This window comes from Saimiri boliviensis, chromosome 9, assembly GCF_048565385.1.
Source record: "Saimiri boliviensis isolate mSaiBol1 chromosome 9, mSaiBol1.pri, whole genome shotgun sequence".
NCBI classification, from domain to species: Eukaryota; Metazoa; Chordata; class Mammalia; order Primates; family Cebidae; genus Saimiri; species Saimiri boliviensis.
Genome location: NC_133457.1, coordinates 90,419,382 through 90,444,698, shown reverse-complemented (window position 1 = coordinate 90,444,698; position 25,317 = coordinate 90,419,382). Strand labels below are relative to the sequence as shown.

The 25,317-nt window shown below is 38.3% G+C and overlaps 1 protein-coding gene across 3 annotated transcripts in view; it reads left to right on the top strand.

Annotated features, from left to right (window-relative positions):
* The window catches only part of CRLS1 (cardiolipin synthase 1), a 32,671-nt gene extending 7,723 nt beyond the window's left edge, over nucleotides 1-24,948 (top strand). For all 3 annotated transcript variants that reach the window (XM_074406262.1, XM_039479605.2, XM_074406263.1), the window contains exons 3-7: nucleotides 2,509-2,638; nucleotides 17,671-17,756; nucleotides 18,372-18,440; nucleotides 21,262-21,353; nucleotides 23,775-24,948. In XM_074406262.1, the coding sequence (XP_074262363.1) occupies nucleotides 2,509-2,638; nucleotides 17,671-17,756; nucleotides 18,372-18,440; nucleotides 21,262-21,353; nucleotides 23,775-23,859 (462 nt within the window). In that variant the 3' untranslated portion in view covers nucleotides 23,860-24,948. The remainder of the gene's footprint in view (nucleotides 1-2,508; nucleotides 2,639-17,670; nucleotides 17,757-18,371; nucleotides 18,441-21,261; nucleotides 21,354-23,774) is intronic.
* Nucleotides 24,949-25,317: the final 369 nt, after the last annotated feature.

Here is a 25,317-nt window from a genome sequence, read left to right as displayed (position 1 = left end):
AATTATATATATATATATTCTTATATATAAAAATATATATGCTATATACATATGTGTATATATACATGTGTGTGTATGTGTATATATCCTTTTTTTTTTTTTGAGGTGAGTCTCATTGTGTTGCCCAGGCTGGCGTTGAACTTTTGGCCTTAAACGATCCTCCCACCTCAGCCTTCCAAGTAGCTGAGACTATAGGTGTGCCACCGTGACCAGTGAATTTTTGTTGTTAGCTAACTGATTAATTAAATGATCAGGTAGAGAGATTAAATTAAATGAAAAGGAGAGATTGATGGTGCAAGGGGAGATGGGGAAGAGGGAGGCAGGTCCCAGAAGGTGATAGGACTTGGGAACGGATCAAGGAATGCAGAGAGAATGAATGGATGCAGGTAGGTGGGGGATTTGGTGATGGAAATATGAGGACGGGCTGACCCTTTTTCTTTTGTCTTAAGGAAAATATAGACATGGCCATGAATCAGAGGGATGGAGTTAGGTCTGAGGTGAGAGCAGAGACAGTGTGAAAAGAGGGGTAAATACAGTCAGCAGGTGTGGGATTGCTAGACAGTGAGTGCCCATGGGATATTTGTGTTCACCGGTTTGAAGTGAGGCTAGTCTTCCCATTTGTCTGTTTTCCTTAAGCACTGTTCAGCTCTTAGGTGCAGGCCCAGAGTACGTGGAGAATTGTTTTTAAGCAGGGGTGAAGGAGAATGGAGTAAAGGGGAGTTACAGATGTTTGCAAAGGAATGACGTTGATGACCTTGGAATCTAATGTGGGTTAGAGGAATGGTGAAGACGAGAGGGGGATGATGGCACAAAAGTGAGAGGTTAAGTTCCCTGAGATGAGAAACCAAACTAAACCTGATCTTCCAAGGTCCCAGCTCCCCATGGTAGGTACTTTCTGTTAGAAGGCTTAAGAAGAAAATAGATTTTTTTCAATTGTGATAGCGATAGCTAGTAACTGCTTTTTTTTTGAGGATTTACCAAGTGCTAAGTGCTGAGCAAGTATTAATTACTATATGTGCTGAAGACAACCAACCCTTTGAGGTAGGTAATTTATCTCTGTTTTACGGATGAGGACATTAAGGCTTAGTCAGGCCAAGTAACTTGTCCAAGGTCACACAGCTGGTAAGTGGCAGAGCCAAGACTTGAACAGCTGCTGTTCTGCTACAAAGATCACATTTTTTTTTTTTTTAACCCCACCGTTCTGGACTACTGCTGTCTCCTCTAACTCATTGGTGTACTTGAGATAGGGACAACTTATTCTTTAAAACGAACCGTAGTTAATTACATCTAAATTAATCTTTTTTCCCTTAGAAATAGTATTAGAGAACTCAAATATTTGTTTAAGCTTGAAGTTAAATGAATAAAAGCCAGGAAGGGACTTTGATAAACCAGAAAATATCTGCCTTGTTTAATGTGGATAGGCAATATTGGTTTCAGTCCATTTTGTGTCCCCAGAGGTCTGTTTTTTTGTTTTTTTTTTTTTGTTTTTTTTTTGAGTTGGAGTTTTGCTCTTGTTGCCCAAGCTGGGGTGTATTGGCGTGATCTCAGTTCGCCACAACCTCCATCCATCTCTGGGGTTCAAGCGATTCTTCTGCATCAACCTCTTGAGTAGCTGGGATTATAGGCGCACGACACCACTCCCAGCTAATTTTGTATTTTTTAGTAGAGACGGGGTTTCTCCATGTTGGTCAGGCTGGTCTCGACCTCTTGACCTCAGGTGATCCACCTGCCTCGGCCTCCCAATGTGCTGGGATTCCAGGCATGAGCCACCACAGCCAGCTGATATCTGGGTTTTTATGGGAAGATTTTTGAATTCTTAAATGTTGATTACTAATTACTGTTTTTAGAAGCTTTGATAGATCAAACAGAACCAGCTTGCAGGCTCCATTTAGCCCACTGGCAACTAAGTACAACCTGTGCCTTAAAATATGGTGTCTTTTTAATTGTAATAAATAATATAAAAATAAGTAATTTAAGTATCAGAATTTTGACTAGGCCAGGTAGACAGGACTGAGTTTTTTACTCAAATGTAGTTAATGCAGATGCAGTCAGAATATGGAGTAAACAGTGATACTGAGCAAAATAAGTTGAAAAACAGAAAAATAGTAAGTTTTAACAGTTGGATTATATTATTCTAGTCCAGGCTCTGCCATTCATGCTTTCCTTGAGTTTTCTTTGGGTTCTTTATGACTCTAAACACATCACTATATGTATCTCTAAATGTGTGTCTGGGTTCATCCCACAAAGGGGCCTTGTGAAAATACTGAGAAATAAGTAGGCCTTGAGGGAGAAAAAGAAAAATACACATTTGTTTTAAGACCAGTTGCCAATTTAAAAGTGAAATGTATACCAGTGAAAGAATAACAATGTTTGGGGTAAGAAATAGAAAAGATTTTGTTAATATTTTATGAGAGTATAATTATTATTCTGGTGTATTTTAGGCTTCAGGATATCTACTTTGTTCCTGTTATGACATTTATAAAAAAAAAAAAAAACTTCTATTTTCAGTTGGATGGATTTATTGCTCGAAACTGGGCCAGTCAAAAATCAGCTTTGGGAAGTGCACTTGATCCACTTGCTGATAAAATACTTATCAGTATCTTATATGTTAGCTTGACCTATGCAGATCTTATTCCAGGTAAGAACGCATCATGCGTACTTTTTAATAGCACAGGGAAGAATGAAATTAGTCAGGTTAGGATTTATCTTGAGAGACAAATAATTTTTGTTCCAAAAATATATTTTTCAACTTTAAACTGTTTCCCTAATTTTAAACTGTTGAACTATTTTGTTTGTCAAACTACTTGTGGATTTTAAAATTTATGTCCTTGTTTTACTGGTAAAATTAGTTACTTTCCTAGTAAGATTGCTTAAAATTAAAATTGAGCAAATATTTCACAGTGCCAATTCATATCACTCTGGAATTTTTTGGTGCAATATTATGTATTTTTAGTGCCTAGCTTTATGAAAGCAATTCAGTTTTCCTAAGTTTATTATTACCTTTATTAATATAGTTTATTCATAGTAAATGAGAACTCTGAAATTCTGACGATGTCTATAAAATTTCACATTGTTATTTAGACCCTATTAAATCATACATATAGTTTGTACGTTATATGAATACTTTTTCTAATAAGATTTTATGATCTTTTGCTTTGTATTTTGCATGTGCTTTTCTGATTGTTCATTTTCTACTTCAGCTGTATTTCTCAATCAGTTTTTCTCCCTCAGACCAGGTTAAACTGTTTTTTCCCAAGAGCTAGGAATCATATCTGATCATGCTGGGACTTCCTTCACTGTCAGTCTTAGAGTTTGCATTTTTGAGGGTTAGAAGAAGAAAAAACAAAAGGAAGAAAGAAAGAAACCCTATCTGAGAACAGAGAAGCTGCCACATGGTCCCTCGGTATCATGTTATTATTGACACTTGGTAGAAAGAAGTATAGTGGCATTCGGTTTAGTGTAGTCTCCGCTAACTAGAAATTATTTTTCTTTTAGTCTTCTAAATTCTCATGCCAAATTAAAAATAAATTGGACTAATGTTAACTTTTATGTGCTTCTTTGAAAGTTAGAATTGAGATGTGGTATGTGATTGGGGAATGGGTATGTGTTTGTGTGTGGGGGGTGTGTGTGTGTGTGTGTGTGTGTTGCCTAGGCTGGTCTCAAACTCCTGGGCTCAAGTGACCCTCCCACCTCGGCCTCCCAAAGTGATGGGATTACAGGCTCGAGTCACCATGCTTGGCTCCTCCCATTTTTTCAAAGTTATATTGTGTTTTGATGTATTGTTTTCCAAAGGCCTTATAGAAAAAAAATATATTTTTCAGACTCAGTGCAAGGTCATTTCTAAGTTGTCTGTTTTCCTCCCCATTGATTCGTCTGTCTTTGCATCAGTGCCACTCTTCTTATTGCTTTGCTAAAAGTCTCAATATCTGGTAGAGCAAGTCCTTCCGTGTTGGACATTCATAGCCCTTTCCATTTGTTTCCATTTGTTATAAATTTTAGAATCAACTTTTCCAAGAATTGGCAATTTTCCAGAGAAAAATCTGTTCGGATTTTTATTCGGATTGGAATGAATTTATGATCTGTTTGGAAGAAGTTGCTTCTTTGCAATATTAAGTCTTCCAGTCCATAGACATGCTATATCTACTCTATTCAGGTCTTTTTTTAGTATCTCTCAAAGTTTTATAGTTCTCTAAAGAAAGATAATAAGCATTTTTTGTTAGACTTATTTCTAAGTACATGATAGTTCTTGGTGCTTTTACAAATGGTAGCTTTTAATTTTCATTTTCTGGCCGGGCACAGTGACTTATCCCTGTAATCCCAGCACTCTGGGGGGCCAAGGCAGGCGGATCACTTGAGATCAGGAGTTCAGGAGTAACCTGGCCAGCATTGTGAAACCCTGTCTACTAAAGGTCTAAAAATTAGCCATATGTGATAGCATGTGCCTGTAATCCCAGCTGTTTGGGAGGCTGAGGCACAAGAATCTCTTGAACCTGGGAGGCAGAGGTTCCAGAGAGCCTAGATTACACCACTGCACTCCAGGGTGAGTAATGGAGTGAGACTCTTTCTCAAAAAAAAAAAAAGAATTTCATTTTCTAATAACTCCATGTTATGAAAAAATCAGTTCTGTTTCTAATGTGGATTGTTGGGTCTAGTGAAATTTGCTAACTCTTGTTCTAATAATATACATATAAATTATCTTGGATTTTTTTATATGCTCAATTGTCTTGCATATAATTAATGACAGTGTTTTCTTCTTTTCCAGTCCTTATACTTTTTGTTTCTTTTACTTGCCTTGCTGCACTGGGTAGTACAGTGTTGAATAGGAGTGCTGTCAATGTCTTATTCCCAATCTCATAGAAAAGCTTTTAGCGTTTCACTGTTAAAGATGATGTTTGCTGTTGGTTTTTGTAAGTATCCTTTTTCAAGTTAAGAAGTTCACTTCTGTTGGGAGTTTAAGAGTTTTTTCTCACAATTGAGTACTAAATTTTTAAATTTTTTTTGTAGAGATGTGGTTTTGCTATGTTGCCCATGCTGATCTTGAACTCTTGGTCTCCCAAAGTTCTGCGATTACAGGCATAAGCCACCACCCCTGTCCTGGATATTAAATTTTATCAAACTTCTTTTGTGTATTATTATGGTCATATAATTTTTCCCGTTAGCTGTTAATGTTTGGTGAATTACAAATATTAATGTAATATTAGTTCTAATGTTAACCTGTGATTTCTGGTATAAATCCAACATTCCCTTGATATATTATGAAAAGATTGCTGGATTCGACTTGCTAATATTTTGTGGAAGATTTCACATTTTAATTCATAAGATTGGCTTGGGATTATTTTCTCCATATATTCTTGTTGGGTTTTCATATCAAATTTATAACAAGCCTCATAAATCTTGCATTCTTGGAAGATGTTTGATTATAAATATTTCCTCTTAAATGTTTAGTAGAATATTTTAAAGCCATTGAGGGCCTGGAGTTTTCTTTAGGGAAGAGTTTTAAAATAGGTAATTCATTTACTTTGTTACAGGATGATTCAGGTTTAAAGTACATCTTTTTTTTTTTTTTTAACCTTCAACCAACTCACTCCATATTATATCTTTTGACCATTTTTTAAGTTGCGATGTTTTTCTAGGAATTTGTCCATTTGATCTACATTATAAAAAATTTAGGTGGTATTTATGGTATCCTCATTAACTTTATTTATTTACTACTACTTGTGGAGCAGGGCTACCCCATAGGCAGTGTGCCCAGAATAGCTCTCATTAACTTTTGGATGTTTGTAGAATATTTAGTAATGTCCTTCCTTCTCTCTTGGTTATTTTTTTGTTCCTTTTTTTAAAAAATCTTTTTTGCCAGAGGTTTGTCAGTTTTATGAATCTTTTCAAAGAACCAACTTTGAGTTTTGTCAGGCCTCTCTGATATGTTGTTTACTACTTCATTAAATCTTGCTGTTTTATTTTTTTCTTCTTCTTCAGGATTTTTTTGCTGTTCTTTTTCTAAATTCTTTTTTTCTTTTTCTTTTCTTTTTTTTTTTTTTTGAGTGCAGTGGCATGATCTCAGCTCACTGCAACGTCTACCTCATGGGTTCAAGTGATTCTCCTGCCTCAGTCTCCCAAGTAGCTGGAATTATAGGCATGTGCCACCACACCCGCTAGTTTTTTTATATTTTTAGTAGAGACAGGGCTTCATTATGTTGCCCAGGCTGGTCTTAACCTCTTGACCTCCCCCTCCTCTGCCTCTCAAAGTGCTAGGATTACAGGCATGAACCACCACGCCCAGCTCTGAATTCTTTACATCAATTCTGTCTAGAAATAAAATGGAGATTCATATGTAATTAAAAATTCTTGATAGCTATTTTTAAAAAAGGAAACATGAAAATTATAATAGTATAGTTTATTTAATCCACTATATAAAAAGTATTGTCATTTTAACATGTAATCAATAAAAAATGGTTTTTTTTTCATATCACACCTTCAAGGTCGTGTGGACTTTGAATGGTGCAGGTATAGGTGAATACTTAACTTGTTTTTCAGCTTTTCTTTTCTGAAGATTGTATATAAGACTGTATGTCTTCCTCTAAGTATCACTTTCTTTTCTTTCTTTCTTTTTTTTGAGACGAAGTTTTGCTCTTGTTTTCCAGGCTGGAGTGCAGTGGTACGATCTCGGCTCACTGCAGCCTCCGCCTCCCAGGTTCAAGCCATTCTCCTGCCTTATCCTTCAGAGTAACTGGGACTACAGGCACACACCTTCATGCCCAGCTAATTTTTGTATTTTTAGTAGAGATGGGGTTTCTCCGTATTGGTCAGGCTGGTCTCGAACTCCCAACCTCAGGTGGTCTGCCCTTGGCCTCCCAAAGTGCTGGGATTGCAGGCGTTAGCCACCACCCCTGGCCTAAGTGTCACTTTCATTGCATTTCCTATGTTGGTTTCAGTGTGTCTTTGTGCAGTATAGAATATTCTTTTAGTTCCATTACTATTATTTCATTGACCTGTTAGGTTAAAAATAAATATATCTTAATTTGTTGCCAATTTGTGGGGAATTTTTTAGTTATCTTTTTGTTATAATATAAATCATAATAACCTTGTGTTCAGAGAACATTCTTTAGATTTCAGCCTTTCAGCCCAGTAGAGTCAGATTTTATAAATAATCCATGAATCCTTCAAATGAATGTGTATTCTGCAGTTCTTGAGTATGATGTTCTGCATATGTCTATTAGATCAAGTTTTTAATCCTGCTATTTAAGTCTTCTGTTTCTTCAGTTTTTTTATTTTTTTAATTTTTTTTTTTTTTGGTTTCGGTTTGTTCAGCAGTTAGAGTTTCCTACCGTGTGTCTATTGTCTCTGTAGTTGTGGTTTCGCTTTGTATATTTTTTGTTGTTGAGCCAGAGTCTTGCTCTGTCTCCCAGGCTAGAGTGCAGTGTTGCCATCTCAGCTCACTGCAGCCTTTGCCTCCCGGGTCCAAGGAATTCTCTGCCTCAGCATCCTGAGCAACTGGGATTACAGGTACCCGCCATCACACACAGCTAATTTTTGTATTTTTAGTAGAGACAGGGTTTCACCATCTTGGCCAGGCTGGTCTTGAACTCCTGACCTCGTGATCCACCCACCTCGGCCTCCCAAAGTGCTGGGATTACAGGCATGAGCCACTGCGCCCAGCCCTTTTTAGTAGTTTTAAAATTATATTTTCTTTCACTCCACTAGTTTGAAAGTTTTACACTGTTTCCATTCAGTTTTCCTCCAATTAAAACATTCATCTTTATCAAGATATGATCTTAATAATTCTATACTCATTCTGGTCGTGGAAGGCACCTTAGGTTACTTGAACTCCCAATTATTTCTCTCAGCTTAGGTTACTGTTGTCATACTTTAATTTTACAGATTTCTTAAACTCACAGATACGTTTATATAATTTAAACATTTAAATTTATCTTCATATTTACTACTTTTTCCTAGTCTGTATTATTTGATATATTTCAGAACTCCCATCTGAGATCATTTTCCTTTTGTCTGAAGTATGTTCTTTTGGAATTCTTTTTAATGTAGGTGTACTGGTAAGTTCTTTTTCTCTGAAAATGTTTTTATTTTGCCCTTATTCTTGAAGAATATTTTTGTTGTCTATAGAATTCCAAGTTGGTATTAATTTTTCTTAGCGTGTTTAAGGTATTGCTCAGTTGTCTTCTGCCATTGTTGATAATAAAGAAATCAGCTGTTAATCCATTGCTTTTTTTTTTCCAGACAGGGTCTTACTCTGTCACCCAGGCTGGAGTGCAGTAGTATGATCTCTTCTCCCTGTAGTCTCTTCCTCCTGACTCAAGCAATCCCCCTACCTCAGCCTCCTGAGTAGCTTGGACTATAGGGGTTTGCTACCACACCTACCTCATTTTTATGTGTTTTTTAGAGATGCGGTTTTGCCTTGTTGCCCAGGCTGGTCTTGAACTTTTGAGGTCAAGCAATCCACCCTCCTTAGCCTCCCAAAGTACTGGGATTACAGGCAAGAGCCACTATACCTGGCCACACTGCCTTTTTTGAAGGCAATTTTGTTTTCTTCTGGCTATTTTTAAAGATTTTCTTTGTCTTTTGTTTTTCTCAGTTTCACAATAATATTTCATGTTTTAAGTTTATTTTTTATTCTGCTTGGGATTTATTGGACTTTTAAATCTGTAGATTAATATCTTGAAGTCAGTGCTAGAAAATTCTCGGCCACAATCTATTTAAATATTGTTGTGTATTCTTTCTTTTCTCTTCTTTTGGGACTACAATATACCTGTGTTAGACTTTCCTGTATCCATCACATCTCAGTGGGTTTTTTCTGTGTTAGCTTATTTTTCTTTTTGAGCTCTATTCTGGGTGTACTAATGGATTCACTGTTTTTCATTTCATTACTTCTCTGTTTAGCTGTGCCTGTTTAATCTTAACTTCTATGTATTCTTCAGCGATAGAACTTCTATTTTATTCTTTTTTTGGGCTTTCTAAGTCATCTTTTACAGTTTTTAGTTCCATGCCGAAGTTTTTGATGTTGACATTTATCTCCTTGAATATCCTAAGCTTGAACTTTTCATCAGAGTCAAAAATCTCCCATCTTTTGGTAGTCTCTTTCATTTGTCTATGGTTCTGTTTCTGTTGATTCTTACTCATGGTATTTTAATTCTTCTTTATTTTTTACTTTGAAAAATACTTTGGAGGAATATTTGATTCTTAGGAACATGGCGTTACTCACCAGGGGAGATTTTTTTTTTTGTTCCACCTGGCGCCTAGGAATGCTAACAGTCTGGGACCACACAGACAACCAGGTGATCAGACGATCCTGGGAGTCCTAGTTTACTTTGTGCCATCTTTTCTCCCAACCTTGTGGGAATAGTTATTTAGATCTTAACTCCAAGCTAGGAGGTAGTTTATCAGAGCTCAGCCTCGAAGGCTCTGGACTTTGACTGCTGTCACCCCATCATAACTGAGCTTCATGGATTGAGTCTCTTTTTTTTCTTTCAGATTTTATGTTAAAAATCTTTGTCTTTTTTTTTTTCTTCTGAAAGATTTCCCCAACATTACCATTCACCCCTTTTGTTGATTTTTTTTTTTTTTTTTTTGGCTCTCATTTTGAATTTTGAAGAGCTCATGTTCTTTGTGCTCATTAAAAAAAAAATTCTTATATCCTGGATGAATGTTATTCAGGATATCTGTACATACATGTGCTTACCTCCTTTTATTACATTTCATTTTTTCGCACTTTGCAAAGTTTCATTTTTTACAAATGGAAGGTTTGGCAACCCTATGTCCACAAGTCTGTCAGCACCATTTTTCTAACATATGTGCTCATTTTGGCTCTCTGTGTCACATTTTTTTTTCCCCCGAGATAGGGTCTCATTCTGTCACCCAGGCTGGAATGCAGTGGCCTAATTATGCTTCACTGCCGCCTTGACCTCTTGGCCTCAAGGGACCCTCTTGCCTTAGCTTCTTGAGTAGCTGAGATTTACAGATGTGTGCAGCCACATACCTAGCTAATTTTTAAATTTTTTATAGAGATGGGGTTTCTCTGTGTTGTCCAAGCTGATCTCGCAACTCCTGGGCTTAAGTGATCTTCCCACTTCAGCCTTTCAAAGTGCTGGGATTACAGGTGTGAACCATAGTACCTGGTCTCTGTGTCACGTTATAATAATCCTGCCAATATTCCAGACGTTGTCATTATTAAATCTGTTACGGTAACAGTGATCTATGATGTTACTGTCTAATTGCTTTGGGATGCAATTAACCCATCAAAGTCATCCATGAGAGTTGGAATCAACTTCTTCCAAAATCCTATTAATCAAGAGTGAACTTAATTGATTAATATTGTATATGTTCTGACTGCTCCACCAGTCTGTGGGTCCCCTATCTCTGTCCCTCTCCTCAGGCATCCCTATCTCCTGAGATACAATAATATTGAAATTAGACCAATTAATAACCCTGCAGTGTAAAAGGAAGAAGTTACATGTCGCTCACTTTAAATCAAAAGCTAGAAACTATTAAGCTTAATGAGGAAGGAATTTCAAAAGCTGAGATAGGCTGAAAGCTAGGCCTGTTGTGCCAAATTGCTAGCCAAGTTGTGAATGCATAGGAAAAGTTATTGAAGGAAATTAAAATTGTTACTCCGGTAAACACAGAAATGTTAAGAAAGCAAAACAGCCTTATTGCTTATAGGAAGAAAGTTTGAATGGCCTGAATAGAAGATCAAGTCAGCCAAAACATGCCCTTAAGCCAAAGCCTATTCTATAATAGATCAAGGCCTTAACTCTTTTCAATTCAGTGAAGGCACAGAGAAGTAAGTTGCAGAAGAAAAATTGTAAGCTAGCTAACTTGGTCTGTGCACTTTAAGGAAAAAAGCCGTCTCCATAACATGGACGTGCAAGGTGAAGCAGCAAGCACTAGAGGGGAAGCTGCAGCAAGTTACCCAGATAATCTAGCTAATGATGAGGATGGCTACACTAAACAACAGATTTTCCGTGGAGACAAAACACCTTTTATTGGAAGAAGATGCCATCTAAAGTTTACATAGCTAGAGAGAAGTCAGTGCCGGGGCTTCAGTGGACAGGCTGATTCTCTTGTTAGAGGCCAGTGAAGCTAGTGAGTTTAAGTTAAAGCCAGTGGTCATTAACCATTCTGAAATTGTAGGGCCCTTAAGCATTCTGCTAAATCTACTCTGCCTGTGCTCTACAAATGGAATAGCAAAGCATGAATGACAGCACATCCATTTACAGCATGATTTACAGAGTATTTTAAGCCTACAGTTGAGACCTGCTCAGAAAAAATGATTTCTTTAAAAATGTTACTGTTGAGCTGTATGGGCATGATGTGTCAAGCCTGTAATCCCAGCATTTTGGGAAGCCGAGGTAGGCAGATCACCTGAGGTCGGGGGTTCGAGACCAGCCTGACCAACATGGAGAAACTGCCGTCTCTACTAAAAATACAAAATTAGCCGGGTAGGGTGGTGCATGCTTGTATCCCAGCTACTCAGGAGTTTGAGGCAGGAGAATTGCTTGAACCTAGGAGATTGTGGTGAGCCGAGATAGCGTTATTGCACTCTAGCCTGAGTCACAATGGTGAAACTCCGTCTCAAAATTTAAAAAAAAAAAAAAAGTTAACTGCTCATTGACAACAAACCTGGTCTCCTAAGAGCTCTGAGGGAGATATACAAGAAAATAATGTTGTTTTCATACCTACTAATGCATCCATTCTGCAGTCCTTGTTATTTTGACTTTCAAGTCTTATTATTTAAGAAATACATTCCCTAAGGCTATAGGTGCCATAGATAGTGACCCTCTGATGGATCTGGGCTAGAAAGGATTCACCATTCTAGATGCCATTAAGAATATTGGTGATTCATGGGAGAAAGTCAAAATATCGCCATTAACAGGATTTTTGGGAGAAGTTGATTCCAGCCCACATGGATGACTTAGGGGTTCAAGACCAGTGGAGGAAGTCACTGCAGACATGCTGAAAATAGCAAGATAGCTAGAATTAGAAGTGCAGCCTGAGGATGTGAGTGAATTGCTGTAATCTCTCAATAAAACTACCTGAGTTGCTTCTTAAACAAAAGAGGTTTCTAGAGATGAAATACACTCCCGGTGGAGATGCCATGAACACTGTTGAAATGATAACAGAGGATTTAAAATGCTAAAACAGACTTAGTGGATAAGGCAGCCACAGGGCTTGAGAGGATTGACTTCAATTTTGAAGGAATTGTAGCATGAAAGCAGCCATAGAAAAGATATAGTTTAGTGACTGTGAATTTATTTTGAAGGAAGTTAAATAGCATTGCATGGTACATGCCTTTTGTGAAAGGCAGTGTCAATTGATGTGGCAAACTTCATTGTTGTCTTATTCTAAGAAATTGCCACAGCCACCCCAGCCTTCAGCAACCACCCTGATCAGTCAGCAGCTATCAGCATTGAGGTAACACCCTCTACTAGCAAAAAGATTATGACTCATTAAAGGTTCAGATGATCATTAGCATGTTTTAGCAAGAGTATTTTTGAATTACGGTGTAGGGGGGTGTGTGTGTGTGTATTTAGACAGTGCTATTACTGTACATAAAATAGATTACCATATAGTGTAGATACAACTTTTATATGTACTGGGAAACTGAAAAATTTGTGTGACTCACTTTATTGCAGTATTAGCTTTTTTTGCAGTGGTCTGGAACAGAGCCTTCAATATCTCTGAGGTATACCTGTATTTATTTATTTTTTTAAAAAGCCTCTGCATTGTGTCTGTTTCCTTCAGATTCTATTTTTTGTTTGTTTTGGCCTCTCTTTTATGATGGAGACTTTATTGAAATGCATGGTGATCCTTGGCTGCTAACTTATATTTGAATGAGGCATGAAAAGTTCATTGAGAGCTAACTAGACTCTGGCATAAAGGGCCTGAATTCTCAGTATCTTTAAGTCTGTTGTATAGATCCTAGCTCCCCATCTGCTGCTTGGGGATTATAGAGGCCTTCCTACTAGGGTTTTGGGAACTAAGCTGTGGGAGAAGCCAGTGTTTGGTATGTAGACCTCTGCTTGATCCCTACTGCACTCCAGTGCCCCTAGGTTCAGAGAGTAACATGTGGACTGGGGGATGGTAACTTTTCCTGCAAAGGGCTAGATAGTAGTAAATATTTCCTGCTTTGTGAGTGATGTGATCTCTGTCACAACCACTCAGCTTTGCTATTGTAGCATGAAAGTAGTCATAGAAAATATATAGATTAGTGAATGTGAATGTATTCCAATACAATTTTACTTATAGACACTGGAAATTGAATTTTTCTTTCTTTTTTTTTTTTTTTTTTTGAGATGGAGTCACACTCTGTCACCTATGCTTGTGTGCAATGGTGCAGTCTTGGCTCACTGCAACCTCTGCCTCTGGGGTTCAAGTGATTCTCCTGCCTCAGCCTTCCAAGTAGCTGGGATTACAGGCACGCACCACCATGCCTGTCTAATTTTGTGTATTTTTAGTAGAGATTTAGGGTTTTGCCATGTTGCCTGGCTGGTGTTGAACCCCTGACCTCAGGTGATCCACCCGCCTCAGCCTCCCAAAGTGCTGGGATTACAGGCGTGAGCCACTGCACCCAGCCTGGGAATTGAATTTCTTAGAATTTTCATGTGTCTTGAAATACTGGTCTTCTGACTTTTTTACCCTCAACTATTAAAAAATGTAAAAATCACTCTTGGCCACAGGGAGCCACAGCCTGGTATAGAAACCTAGCAGAAAGGTGTTAGGGAATGCTGGACTTCTTGAGTTTCTCTGCTGGAGTTGCTTCTCGTGGGAATTCCTTTCTGAAGGACTTAAGTTTTGGCTCTCACCACCCTATTACTAATAAACTTAGTTAAAACTTTGAATTTGTCCCTTCTTCTCATTCTCTTTGTGTTTTTATATCTTTTATTTCTTTACTATCATTTTAGGAGAGTTTTGGAAAGTAGAGTGTTGCATGTATGCAGTCTTGCATCTTCCTACTTTTATGCTGGATTTTTAAAAAGTCACATCTACCTTCATTTTAATAGCTTTGTTTCTCTAAGAGTAAGAAATAGCGTCTGCAGGATTGGAGATCAAAAAATTTTTTTGCTTTCTTCCTTACCTAAAATCATAAATCATTCTGCTTTTCTTCTTTGTCTTTTTATGGGATGAGGAGAAGGATGAAAACAAATTTTTTGGCTTACTATGTTGATTAGGGAGTGGAAGGCAAATCCAGGTTAATTTCTACTTAGATTTACTTGCATTGAATATAGATTGATGTGTATTTGTTCTGCCACATTTTTTGGTATTATTGTATTATTTCTGGTTTACCGTATCATACATTCTTATTTCTTGTTTAAATCAATTTCTAGAATATTCTGTTACATTTATTGTTTTCAGTGTAATAACCTATGGTGTTGATGTTAGCCATTTTTAATATGTAAAATATTTTATGCAATATTTCTCTTTAATACTAATAAAACTTGTCCATGATGTCTGGCTTCGTGGGCTATGTGATCTCTGTCACAGCTACTCAGCACTGCTGTTGTAGTGTGAAAGCAGCCACAGAAAACATAAATTAGTGAGTATGAATGTGTTCTAATAAATTTTTACTTACAGACACTGGGAATATCATGGCAAATATTATCTATGTTTCAGACAGAGTTAGCAAGTAGGGAGAAAAACCTGGAAAAATCCTTGACCCATGTTACACTATCCTACCCATCACTATCTACTCTAGCAGGCAAAATGAAAGCTGTTTTAACTCTAGCAGAGAAGAGGAGGCCAAGAGAGAAAGCTAGGATATTGGATAAATTTTTTTAACCATAGTAGGATCCCGTGTCTTTCAGCTGGCTGAAGCCTTCAAGACCACCTGGTGCAGAAATGTTCTAGCATTGCTCTACATAGGAGTCACCCAGAGCAGAGCTTTCATCTGGGCTCATTTTCAGATGGGCAGTCAGTTTAGGGAAACTTTGATTTTTTTTTTTTTTTTTAATAGCTCTTTCCCCTACCAGACTGTTACAGATGGCAAACTGAGTCCAGAGATGCTAATTGTTAGGTCACACTGTTGGTTTGGAACCTAATACACTGTCCCAAGCACAGTCTGAATTCCACAGGCTACATTCCTGGCTAAATGCAGTCTTGGATGTTGTTCTTCCATGTATACTATACATAGATTTTAATTTGCATGGGCGCGATCTCAGCTCAACACAACCTCTACCTCCTGGGTTCAAGCGATTCTCGTGCCTCAGCCTCCTGGCTAGCTGGTATTACAGGCATGCACCACCACACCTGGCTAGTTTTGTATTTTTAATAGAGACGGGGGTTTCTCCATGTTGATCAGGCTGGTCTCGAACTCCTAACCTCAGGTGATCCTCCTGCCTCAGCCTCCTAGAGCGTTGGGATTACAGGCATGAGCTACCACGTGGGCTTGCTGCATCTTAAAAATATGATTGTTGTTAGATTTTGCCAGCTAATGATTGCTACAGAAAAGTTTGTTTTACAGGTACAAAAATGTTCTTAAGAATTATGCCTTGCTGTTTTCATGGTTGGCTCATACAGCCATATCTTGTTTGCTCCAAATGCCATGGCTTCAGCGGATAAGCATTTTTTCCTTGGAATAATATTATTTATCAAGGACTAGGCCAAAGATCAACACTTTCATCATAGCTATGACCAGCAGAGATTTAAATTTTAAATCTGTAATTAATTAGAGATTTTCTTCAAATTGCAGAGCCAGATGAACTTCAAAATTGGAGAGGACCATAAGTACAGCCTCCAATAATTTACAAAAGATTTGTTTGAAAGTACTATGGAAGGGATGTTCGTGATCCTTTTTATTTTTATCTTTTTTTATTTGAAACAGTTTGAACAGTGATTGAACCAAGTATTTGAACTCAGGGGGTTCCCCCTACTTTTTAAAAATAATAAATTTTCGGCTGGGCGCGGTGGCTCAAGCCTGTAATCCCAGCACTTTGGGAGGCCAAGGCGGGTGGATCACGAGGTCGAGAGATCGAGACCATCCTGGTCAACATGGTGAAACCTCGTCTCTACTAAAAATACAAAAAACTAGCTGGGCGTGGTAGCACGTGCCTGTAATCCCAGCTACTCAGGAGGCTGAGGCAGGAGAATTGCCTGAGCCCAGGAGATGGAGGTTGCGGTGAGCCGAGATCGCGCCATTGCACTCCAGCCTGGGTAACAAGAGCGAAACTCCGTCTCAAAAAAATAAATAAATAAATAAATAAATAAATAAATAAATAAATTTTTTTCCTATAAAAGATATGTTTACAGTTTAAAACTTTTATTTACTTCTGTGGTGCAGAAGTAAATAAAATGAAGCAAGTTCTGTACTGTCTCATTCCCATTCAGTAAGGGAATCGTTCCTTGGGTATTTATTTTAAAATATCCTAATTGGCTGTGGCTCTGGGACCATGTTGTAAAATCTGAGGAATAATGACAAAACTGCTGAGAAGTTGAATTCATTGAATGGGCAAGGAGCAAAATCACAATTCCTGGGAAGGAACTGGCTGGAAAAGTATGAAATATTTCTGGCTGGGCGCGGTGGCTCATGTAATCCCAGCACTTTGGGAGGCTGAGGCAGTCAGATAGCTTGAGCTCAGAAGTTTTAGACCAGCCGGAGAAACATGGTGAAATCCCTTCTCTACAAAAAATACAAGTTAGGCATGGTGGTGTGCACCTGTGTTTTCAGCTACTTGGGAGGGTGAGGTGGGAGGATTGCATTGAGCCCAGGAGGTCAAGGCTGCAGTGAGCCATTATTGTGCCACTGCACTCCAGCCTAGGCAACAAAGCAAGGCCCTGTCTCAAAAAAAAAAAAAAAAAAAAAAAAAAAAAAAAAAATTCTGTTTCTCTACTAATTACTCCTAACAGCTAATTTTACTCTTCAGAGAACATGCAGAATAAGCAATCAAAGGTCCTGAGATTCCAGAAGAGTTTGAGGCCTCCCACATCCTTCTCCACATCTTTATCATCTCTTTCTGTGTAATTCTGAGTATGGTGATCTTTTTTCAGATGTACAGAGCTGAGAAGTAACAAAGGAGGAGATAGCGCTAATTAGAGCTGGTGCTGATAACTGCAGACTAGTAGCTTAAATACACGCAAGAAAAAACAAAACAAAAACAGATGAGAAGTTCAGCATACTGAAAGACAGATATAGACTTCAAAGCCATAGTCTGTACTGCACTTTGTTTTGAGGGTGGTTAAAGAATATGAAAATCAGTGTGTTCGCTATAGGGGACCCTAAACCATTGATAGGTGTTCATTATAAAATTTCTATTTGTGGCCGGGCACAGTGGCTCACACCTATAATTCCAGCACTTTGGGAGGCCGTGGCGGGCAGATCACCTGAGGTTGGGAGTTCGAGACCAACATGGCGAAACCCTGTCTAAACTAAAAAATACAAAAATTAGCTGGGTGTGGTGGCAGATGCCTGTACTCCCAGCTACTTGGGAGGCTGAGGCAGTAGAATCGCTTGAACCTGGGAGGCAGAGGTTTAGGTGAGCCGAGATTGTGCTATTGCAGTCCAGCCTGGGCAACTAGAGTGAAACTCCATCTCAAAAAAAAAAAAAATTCTATTTGTGGAAAATGGCAGTTTGTGGTAAGGCTGAGTGAGATGTTGTTGTATTCATAATGTATATCAGTAATTTTCAGAATCCCACTTAAAATTATTTTATGTTTGATTTTCAGTTCCACTTACTTATATGATCATTTCAAGAGATGTAATGTTGATTGCTGCTGTTTTTTATGTCAGATACCGAACTCTTCCAACACCAGTGAGTTTGTTTTCAAAAAGCATTCTTTTAGCATTACTTACGATTTTAGGGGGAAAAAAAGTATTTTTTAAGTCAACCTCTTCAATTGATGGCACATGAAACCAGACCAGCCAGCCCTTATCCCTAGAAGCAGATTCTTTAAAGGTGTTTCACGTAGGTCCAAGCCATATTGTTGTCTAATTTAACCTGTACCATGGATAGTCTAGAATTGGTTTTAAAAATCACAGTTGTATGAGCATGGGATGATTTGTTTGCATATTTATTCACAAGCTCTATAAATATTTGAGCACATACACATAGCATATTAGCCTCTTTTGGCCCCCAATCTAGTGAAAATAGAGCAATATTTTGTTCATTTTATTTTTTAATTAAAAAAATAGCGAATATGGAATTTTGAGTTTAGTAAAATTTTATAAAGCAAACCTTATAAGTATTGTGTTTGAATTTTACAGCAATTGAGAAATAATCTATACATTTTTAAAAATCAATTTTCAGTATATATTGATTGTATGATTTATAAAATTATATACCTAAATATAACAAAATGTCTATTTTAAATAAAATGTCTATTTTAAACAATAAATTAAATGCTTTATTTTTTTTATCCTCTGCCAGCGAACACTTGCCAAGTATTTCAATCCTTGCTATGCCACTGCTAGGTTAAAACCAACATTCATCAGCAAGGTAAGAGAATGCAGTGTTTTTTAAATTTATTCCTTTGTATATTTTTATACTAGATGTAAACCTCAGTCAAGAACAGCTGAAAATGAGACAAATTTAAATGCATTGCATATAGAGGCTAGAGAGTGGTGTTAGGCAGGCAGCTGTAATCCAGTTCTTTTGTCTTCCATGTTTTTTGGATCATCCTTATACATGTTGTGCCTTGGTGGTCTGAGAGTTTAAGCTCTGAATGAGGTAATTGGGCCATGGTTTAGGGAAAGGGAATTGAAATGTAATTGCTGCTTTTATTTATTTATTTATTTTTGAGACAAGGTCTTACTGTGTTGCCTAGGCTGGAGTGCAGTGGTGAGATCCTGGCTCACTGTAGCCTTGAACTCCTGGGCTCAGGTGGTCTTCAGCCTCCCAAGTTGTTGGGATTATAGGCACACACCACGGAATCAGCTAATTTTTAACTTTTCTGTAGACATGGGGTCTCACTTTATTACCCAGGCTGGTCTGGAACTCCTGGCTTCAAGTAATCCTCCTGCCTAACCCAAATTATTGGGATTACAGGAGTGAGCCACCAAGCTTGGCTGTAACTGCTTCTTGACTGAGTTTCACAGATTATGAAGAGTCCCTTGTGGTTTCACTGCCTCTCTCCCTACAGTGAAAATACTAAATGGCCTTTCATTTTCAGGACTGACAGTTAAGTGGAAAGGAATAGGAGAAAGTTTTGGTCATTAATAAACAACTGCTACTCTTAGTTGTCCATTCTGTTTTCCTGAGCATTCAGGACAAGTATATGCCAGTCTGCACACCACAAGGATACTATTAATGCTTCTCAAGCCATATCTGTTTTTCTAGTAGCTTTGATAAGTTTGCCCAAGTCATTCTTTTTTCCCATCTTTAATGTCAAGGATTTAACAGCTTAAGAATGCTCATTATTTTGGGGAGAGAGGGGTGATTGCTTTTATACAGAACCCCCTGGGGTGGACTTTTACCTACATGCACAGGGTTTGGTTTTTTTTTCTTCAAGTGTCTTGTATTTATATCAAGTATAGCAATTTGAGTGTAGCAGAACATGGAAAGTGGCGTAAAGAGGTACAAGGACAAGTACCTTATAGAAAGTCCTTTAGATAAAATTATGTATGTATGTATGTATTTTTGAGATGGAGTCTTGCTCTGTTGCCCAGGCTGGAGTGCAGTGGCTCAATCTTGGCTCACTGCAACCTCCGCCTCCCAGATTCAAGCTATTCTACAGGAGCATGCCACCACACCCAGCTAACTTACTGTATTTTTAGTAGAGATGGTGTTTCACCACGTTAGCCAGGATGGTCTCTATCTCCTGACCTCATGGTCTGCCCACCTCGGCCTCCCAAAGTGCTGGGATTACAGGCATGAGCCACCGTGCCCAGTTATATTTTATTTTATTTTTGAGATGGATTTTTGCTCTTGTTGGTCAGGCTGGAGTGCAGTGATGTGATTTCAGCTCACTGCAACCTCCACCTCCCAGGTTCAAGCGATTCTCCTGTCTCAGTCTCCTAAGTAGCTGGGATTGCATGTGCCACCATGCCCAGCTAGTTTGTTTTTTTTTTTTTGTTGTTGTTTTTTGTATTTTTTAGTAGAGATGGGGTTTCACCATGTTGCTCAGCCTAGTCTTGAATTCCTGACCTCAGGTGATCTACCCATCTCGGCTTGCCAAAGTGCTGGGATTACAGGCATGAGCCACGGCGCCTAGCTAGTAACTGTTTTTTAAAATGAAGGAGAATCCTTGTCATTTGGCTGCAGAATGGGTGATAGAACATTTGTCTGCTTCACTCGCTTTTTCGTGCTTTCAGACTCTTCCATTGAATGCTTCTCATGATGTCAGAGGGAGTCTCCAGTGTATTTCTTGTTCAATTTTCTTTTCTCTCCAGTGTTGTTTTTTAGTGTAGGGAAGACTACTCATTTCTTTCTCAAGAGAGGCTCTTTTATGGATATGAGTGCCTTTTCTTTGAACCAGGGTCTTGCTCTGTCTGCCCAGCCTTGAGTGCAGTGGCATAATCATAGCTCACTACAGCCTTGACCTCCCAGGTCCAAGCTATCCTCCCACCTCAGTCTCCCAAGTAGCTGAGAGTACCAGGTGCATGCCACCATGCTTGGCCAATTTTAAAATTTTTTTTAGAGTTTGCATCTTGCTGTGTTGCCTAGGCTGGTTTCAAACTCCTGGGCTTAAGCAGTCCTTCTGCCTCAGCCTCCCAAAGTGCTGGGATTGCAGGCATGAACCACTGCATCTGTCCTGGGATGAGTACATTTTAATTTTCTTTTTTTTTTCTTCTTTTTCTCAGAACTTGCCACTGTAGCATTTTAGTTTTCTAACCTCACAAGGTTGGACAGGTAGGCAAGTGAAAGGAGCATTGGATAAGGCTCCAGGAAATCTAGGTTCCAGCTTTGATTCTATTGTCTGCTGTGACTGCAGGCAAGTAACCCAACTCATTACCCTTTTATCCATGAAGAGGTAGCTTAATTATTTCCGTATTCTATTTTAATGGGCAGTTGGAAAAAAGGCAAATAATTTTGTAACATTTTTGAGTTGCCATGGGAATTTAAAGTAGCAGTAATTTCTGACAGATGTCATTACTCTCTAAAGGGCAGCTGTGCAGATGGATGGGTACATTAGTGAATCTGACCCTTTTGTGTATGCTCACCTGTGAATGCCAGCTTCTTGGGCAGGGATATTGTAGATGAACAGCAAGCAGGCTGAGGGTATGTCATGTTATAGTGTAATGGGCTATGCTTTTGTCTTGAAAGCTTGAAATAGGGTCCAGTTAGCACTAGTCATTTAGAACTTTTTCTTTTTATTTAGGTAAATACAGCAGTCCAGTTAATCTTGGTGGCAGCTTCTTTGGCAGCTCCAGTTTTTAACTATGCTGACAGCATTTATCTTCAGATACTGTGGTAAGCGAAATTTAGAATCACTTGCTTAGAATGTCAATAGAATGACTTCCTTTGGTAGTCCTAGAATAACCTTATTCTTACAGCCTTTATTGAGCACTGACTGGATAAAGCTGTGGCTATGTTTTGTGATTGATACCATTCTTAAGAAGCTTCCTGCCAAGTATGGGATGTAGAAGTTAGCTTTTATGCAAAGTAAAAGGGATAAAAGGTACTGATAATGTGTTAAGGTTTTGGAGGAGGAAGAGATAACTTCGTAGGAAGAAGAGGGAAAGTTTCAGGGAGGAAGTGGCATTCGATGCATGAGGCATTGTGGATTGTGTAGGAAGAGACTGAGAGGAGGCCACTAGGTGAAAGACAGGGCCTAAGCCAAGGCAGAGGATAGGAGAGTGGGTAGGAAAGCCGAGTGCAGCCTGAAAGGAGTGTCGGAGGAGGGAAAACTGGAGAAAGGAGTTGGAATTTTGTTATCCTAATTGCTTATTTATCATCTTAAAACTGTGTCAGATTCAAGCTTTCAGAGTTCAAAACGTGTCACCTTGATACTGGACAATTATATTTTGGCACACTTTTAACTAGAATTAAAATTACCTTGCTTGGTGCAGTCTGGACCAGAAACTGGTGGCTAATTGCAGTCAGTTAAGCCAGGCAATCTTTAAAAAATGACAACTACTCTAAACTTCTTGTTTTAATCTAAAATATTGAAGTGTATATTTTTCCTGATTCATCTTATACCTTCTGATGTAGGAAGGCAGCTTTTTGAGTGTCAGTCCATCAAGGGTAGTTTTTTCTTTCTTGGATAAACTACATTCATAATCCAACCTCTCTGATTTTCATTTTTTACTTCTTTAAGGTGATGCAAGAACTTAAAACATGTGCAAAGCAGTCTAAGAACTGTTTAAACTTTTTCCCCAGTCTTTTCACAGTCATCTTGTATATTTATTTTGACAGTATTTCCCCCCTCCGCAGAAACTGATGAAAAGAGAGATGGTATTTTTTTTTTAATCAAGTAACCTCTATTGAGTCTTTCCAAAGCATCCAATATAGTTTTCAGAAGCAGCAATTTTAAAAACATATTTTTTTTGCAGACAGGGTCTTGCTCTGTCACCCAGGCTATAGTGCAGTGGTATGATCGTAGCTCACTGTAACCTTGAATTCCTGGCCTCAAGTGATTCTCCTGCTTCAGCCTCCTGAGCAGTTGCAACTACCAGGTGTGCTACCACACCTGGCTAATTTTTTTTTTAAATTTATTATTATTATTTTTTGAGACAGGGCCTTACTCTGTTGCTCAGGCTGGAGTGCAGTGGCCTGATCTCCGCTCACTGCAACCTCTGCCTCCCAGGTTCAAGTAATTCTACTGCCTCAACCTCCTGAGTAGCTGGGATTACAGATGCCTGCCACCACACACAGCTAAGTTTTGTATTTTTAGTACAGACAGGTTTTTGCCATGTTGGCCAGGCTGCTCTCTAACTCCTGGCCTCAATTGATCCACCTGCCTTGGCTTCTCAAAGTGCTGGGATTACAGGTGTGAGCTGCCACACCCAGCCACTAATTTTTTATGTTACTATTTTTTGTAGAAACAGGGTCTTACTGTGTTGCCTGGGCTGGTCTCAAACTCCTGGCCTCAAGCAGTCCTTCCGCCTCCCAAAGTGGTAGGATTATAGTCATGAGCCACTGCATCTAGTTAGAAATAGCAATTTTTCTAACACATGTATTTCACTGGTTTATGCATGAATTTAGAATATCAAAGTGGCATGAACAGGTTCGAGATCCAACAAAAGGGAATCTTGATTCTGCCTCACCTAATAAAAGCAAAAGTATGTGGGTGCACTAAAAAGTAATCCCCTAGCTGTGGGCATTCAGCATGCCATGGGCATCAAGTGATATCATTTCAAGGAGAATCTGGTTAAGGGTAATTTGGTAAAGAAAGCTGAAATTTATTTAAAATGACTCAGATATCTTTAGAATTCTCAAAATCTATAGGAAATAGATTCTGGTACTCTGAGCAGCATGGGGCAGTAGAAAGAGCACGTGGTCTTTAGAGTTGAAACCAAGTCAGGCTCAAACATAGTTCTCTTATAAGCCTTGAGGAAGTTCTCTGGGTCTTCCATTTTCTCCTCTGGAGGATGAGGTTGTTGTAAGAATATGAGGATGTAAGACACCTAGAGGATGCCTGAGTAAAAATGACTGTTGATAGTAGTATTAATTTTTAGGGCTCATTACCTAGAATAATTTTGTTTGACATTACTAATTCAAATGAAGTCTTAAAGAAAAGCAGTGTATTTAGACTCTCGTAGTTAAGAAAAATTACGCCACAGAGCCCTTTTTACTTTTAAAACAGATCTTTTACATGTATTCATTATTATTCCCACTGCTACTATTTTTTAGACTTGACAACTAAATTTTATTTCTTTTCTTCTATAAAAGGTGTTGTACAGCTTTTACCACAGCTGCATCAGCTTACAGTTACTATCATTATGGTCGGAAAACTGTGCAGGTGATAAAAGACTGATGAAAGGCATCCATCACCATTAGCAAGGAAGCAATATGCATCACTGGCAATAGGGTCCGTGGAAATCTACAAGTTTCCCTATTTTGGTGTTCAGCTTGAAAAAGGACTTGTCAGAACCAACCATGTCTTCAAAATTTAAGTAATGTGCATTGAAAATAAGCTTTGATCATGGTCATATGCAGAATTTCCAATGTATTTTTAAATATAAATAAAACTATAATTTAGAATTTTTAATCTCAGGTTTCTTGATTAATTTATAAGAGATCAATTATTGTCTATTTTTTTTTCTTTTGAGTTGGAGTTTCATTCTTGTTGCCCAGGCTGGAGTGCAATGGTGCGATCTCAGCTCACTGCAACCTCTGCCTCCCGGGTTCAAGCGATTCTCCTCCCTCAGCCTCCCAAGTAGCTGGGATTACAAACATGCACCACCATTCCTGGCTAATTTTGTATTTTTAGTAGATATGGGATTTCTCCATGTTGGTCAGGCTGGTCTCAAACTCCCGACCTTGGGTGATATGCCCACCTCGGCCTCCCAAAGTGCTGGGATTACAGGCGTGAGCCACTGCATCCAGCCATCAGTGTTTTTTATATGTTCTTTAAAAACATAGTCCATAGCATGGACAGAGTTGACACCTCTCTTCTAAGTGAAATTTGGATTGCTCACAAAATACTAGGAAATGTCTTGGGGTTCAAATATATGTCCTACACAACTGGTCAATACATTTTTGTGTTTGATTTTTAGATCTGTGTATACATTAACAGTTTTCATGTAGTTAACTCCTGATCATTTGGTATAATGAAAGTGAAGTTAGTTGTGAATTAAGTAAAGTTATAAAAGAGATTTAAAAAGCAGTAGGTTTTTAAGATATCAAACAGAATAGAAGGTATGAAATTCATTTTCAGTAGTCTTCCAAAATCTCAGGTGCCTAATAATTTAAGTATCAGGAAAATAGGCAACACAGGTAGTTGAGATAGGAGAATATGTTGCATCTAAAAGGCAGTGAGTTACATCCTGCCTTCCACTGTGTTTCTGACATAGCAATGTTTGTTTGATACTGGAACCTGTACTCATATATTATGTAAATAATATCAAGCTGTATATTTTTCAAAGGTTTTTTAAACTTTGGAGAATCTTTTGTTAAGAAGTTAAAGGAATAAAAGAGCTGCAAAAAAAAAAAAAAAATTGTACCTTCAACTCGGATTGTTCCATATAACATACTTCTGTTTTGCTGTTACATAAGTTTTCCGATTCACAAAGTCCGTTTATGTACATCGCTTACACTTAAATTGTAAAAATAATTACTCTGACCATCTGACTTCGAAAGACATTCTTGCTACACTTCATGTTTAGGAGAATGTGGGATATGGGGAAGGGGAGAAAAAGACCATGTCCAGTGGTAACCGGTTGCTGCTGCTTAAGAGTACAGGCCTACTGCTGCCCATTGTCCCTGGTTTTAA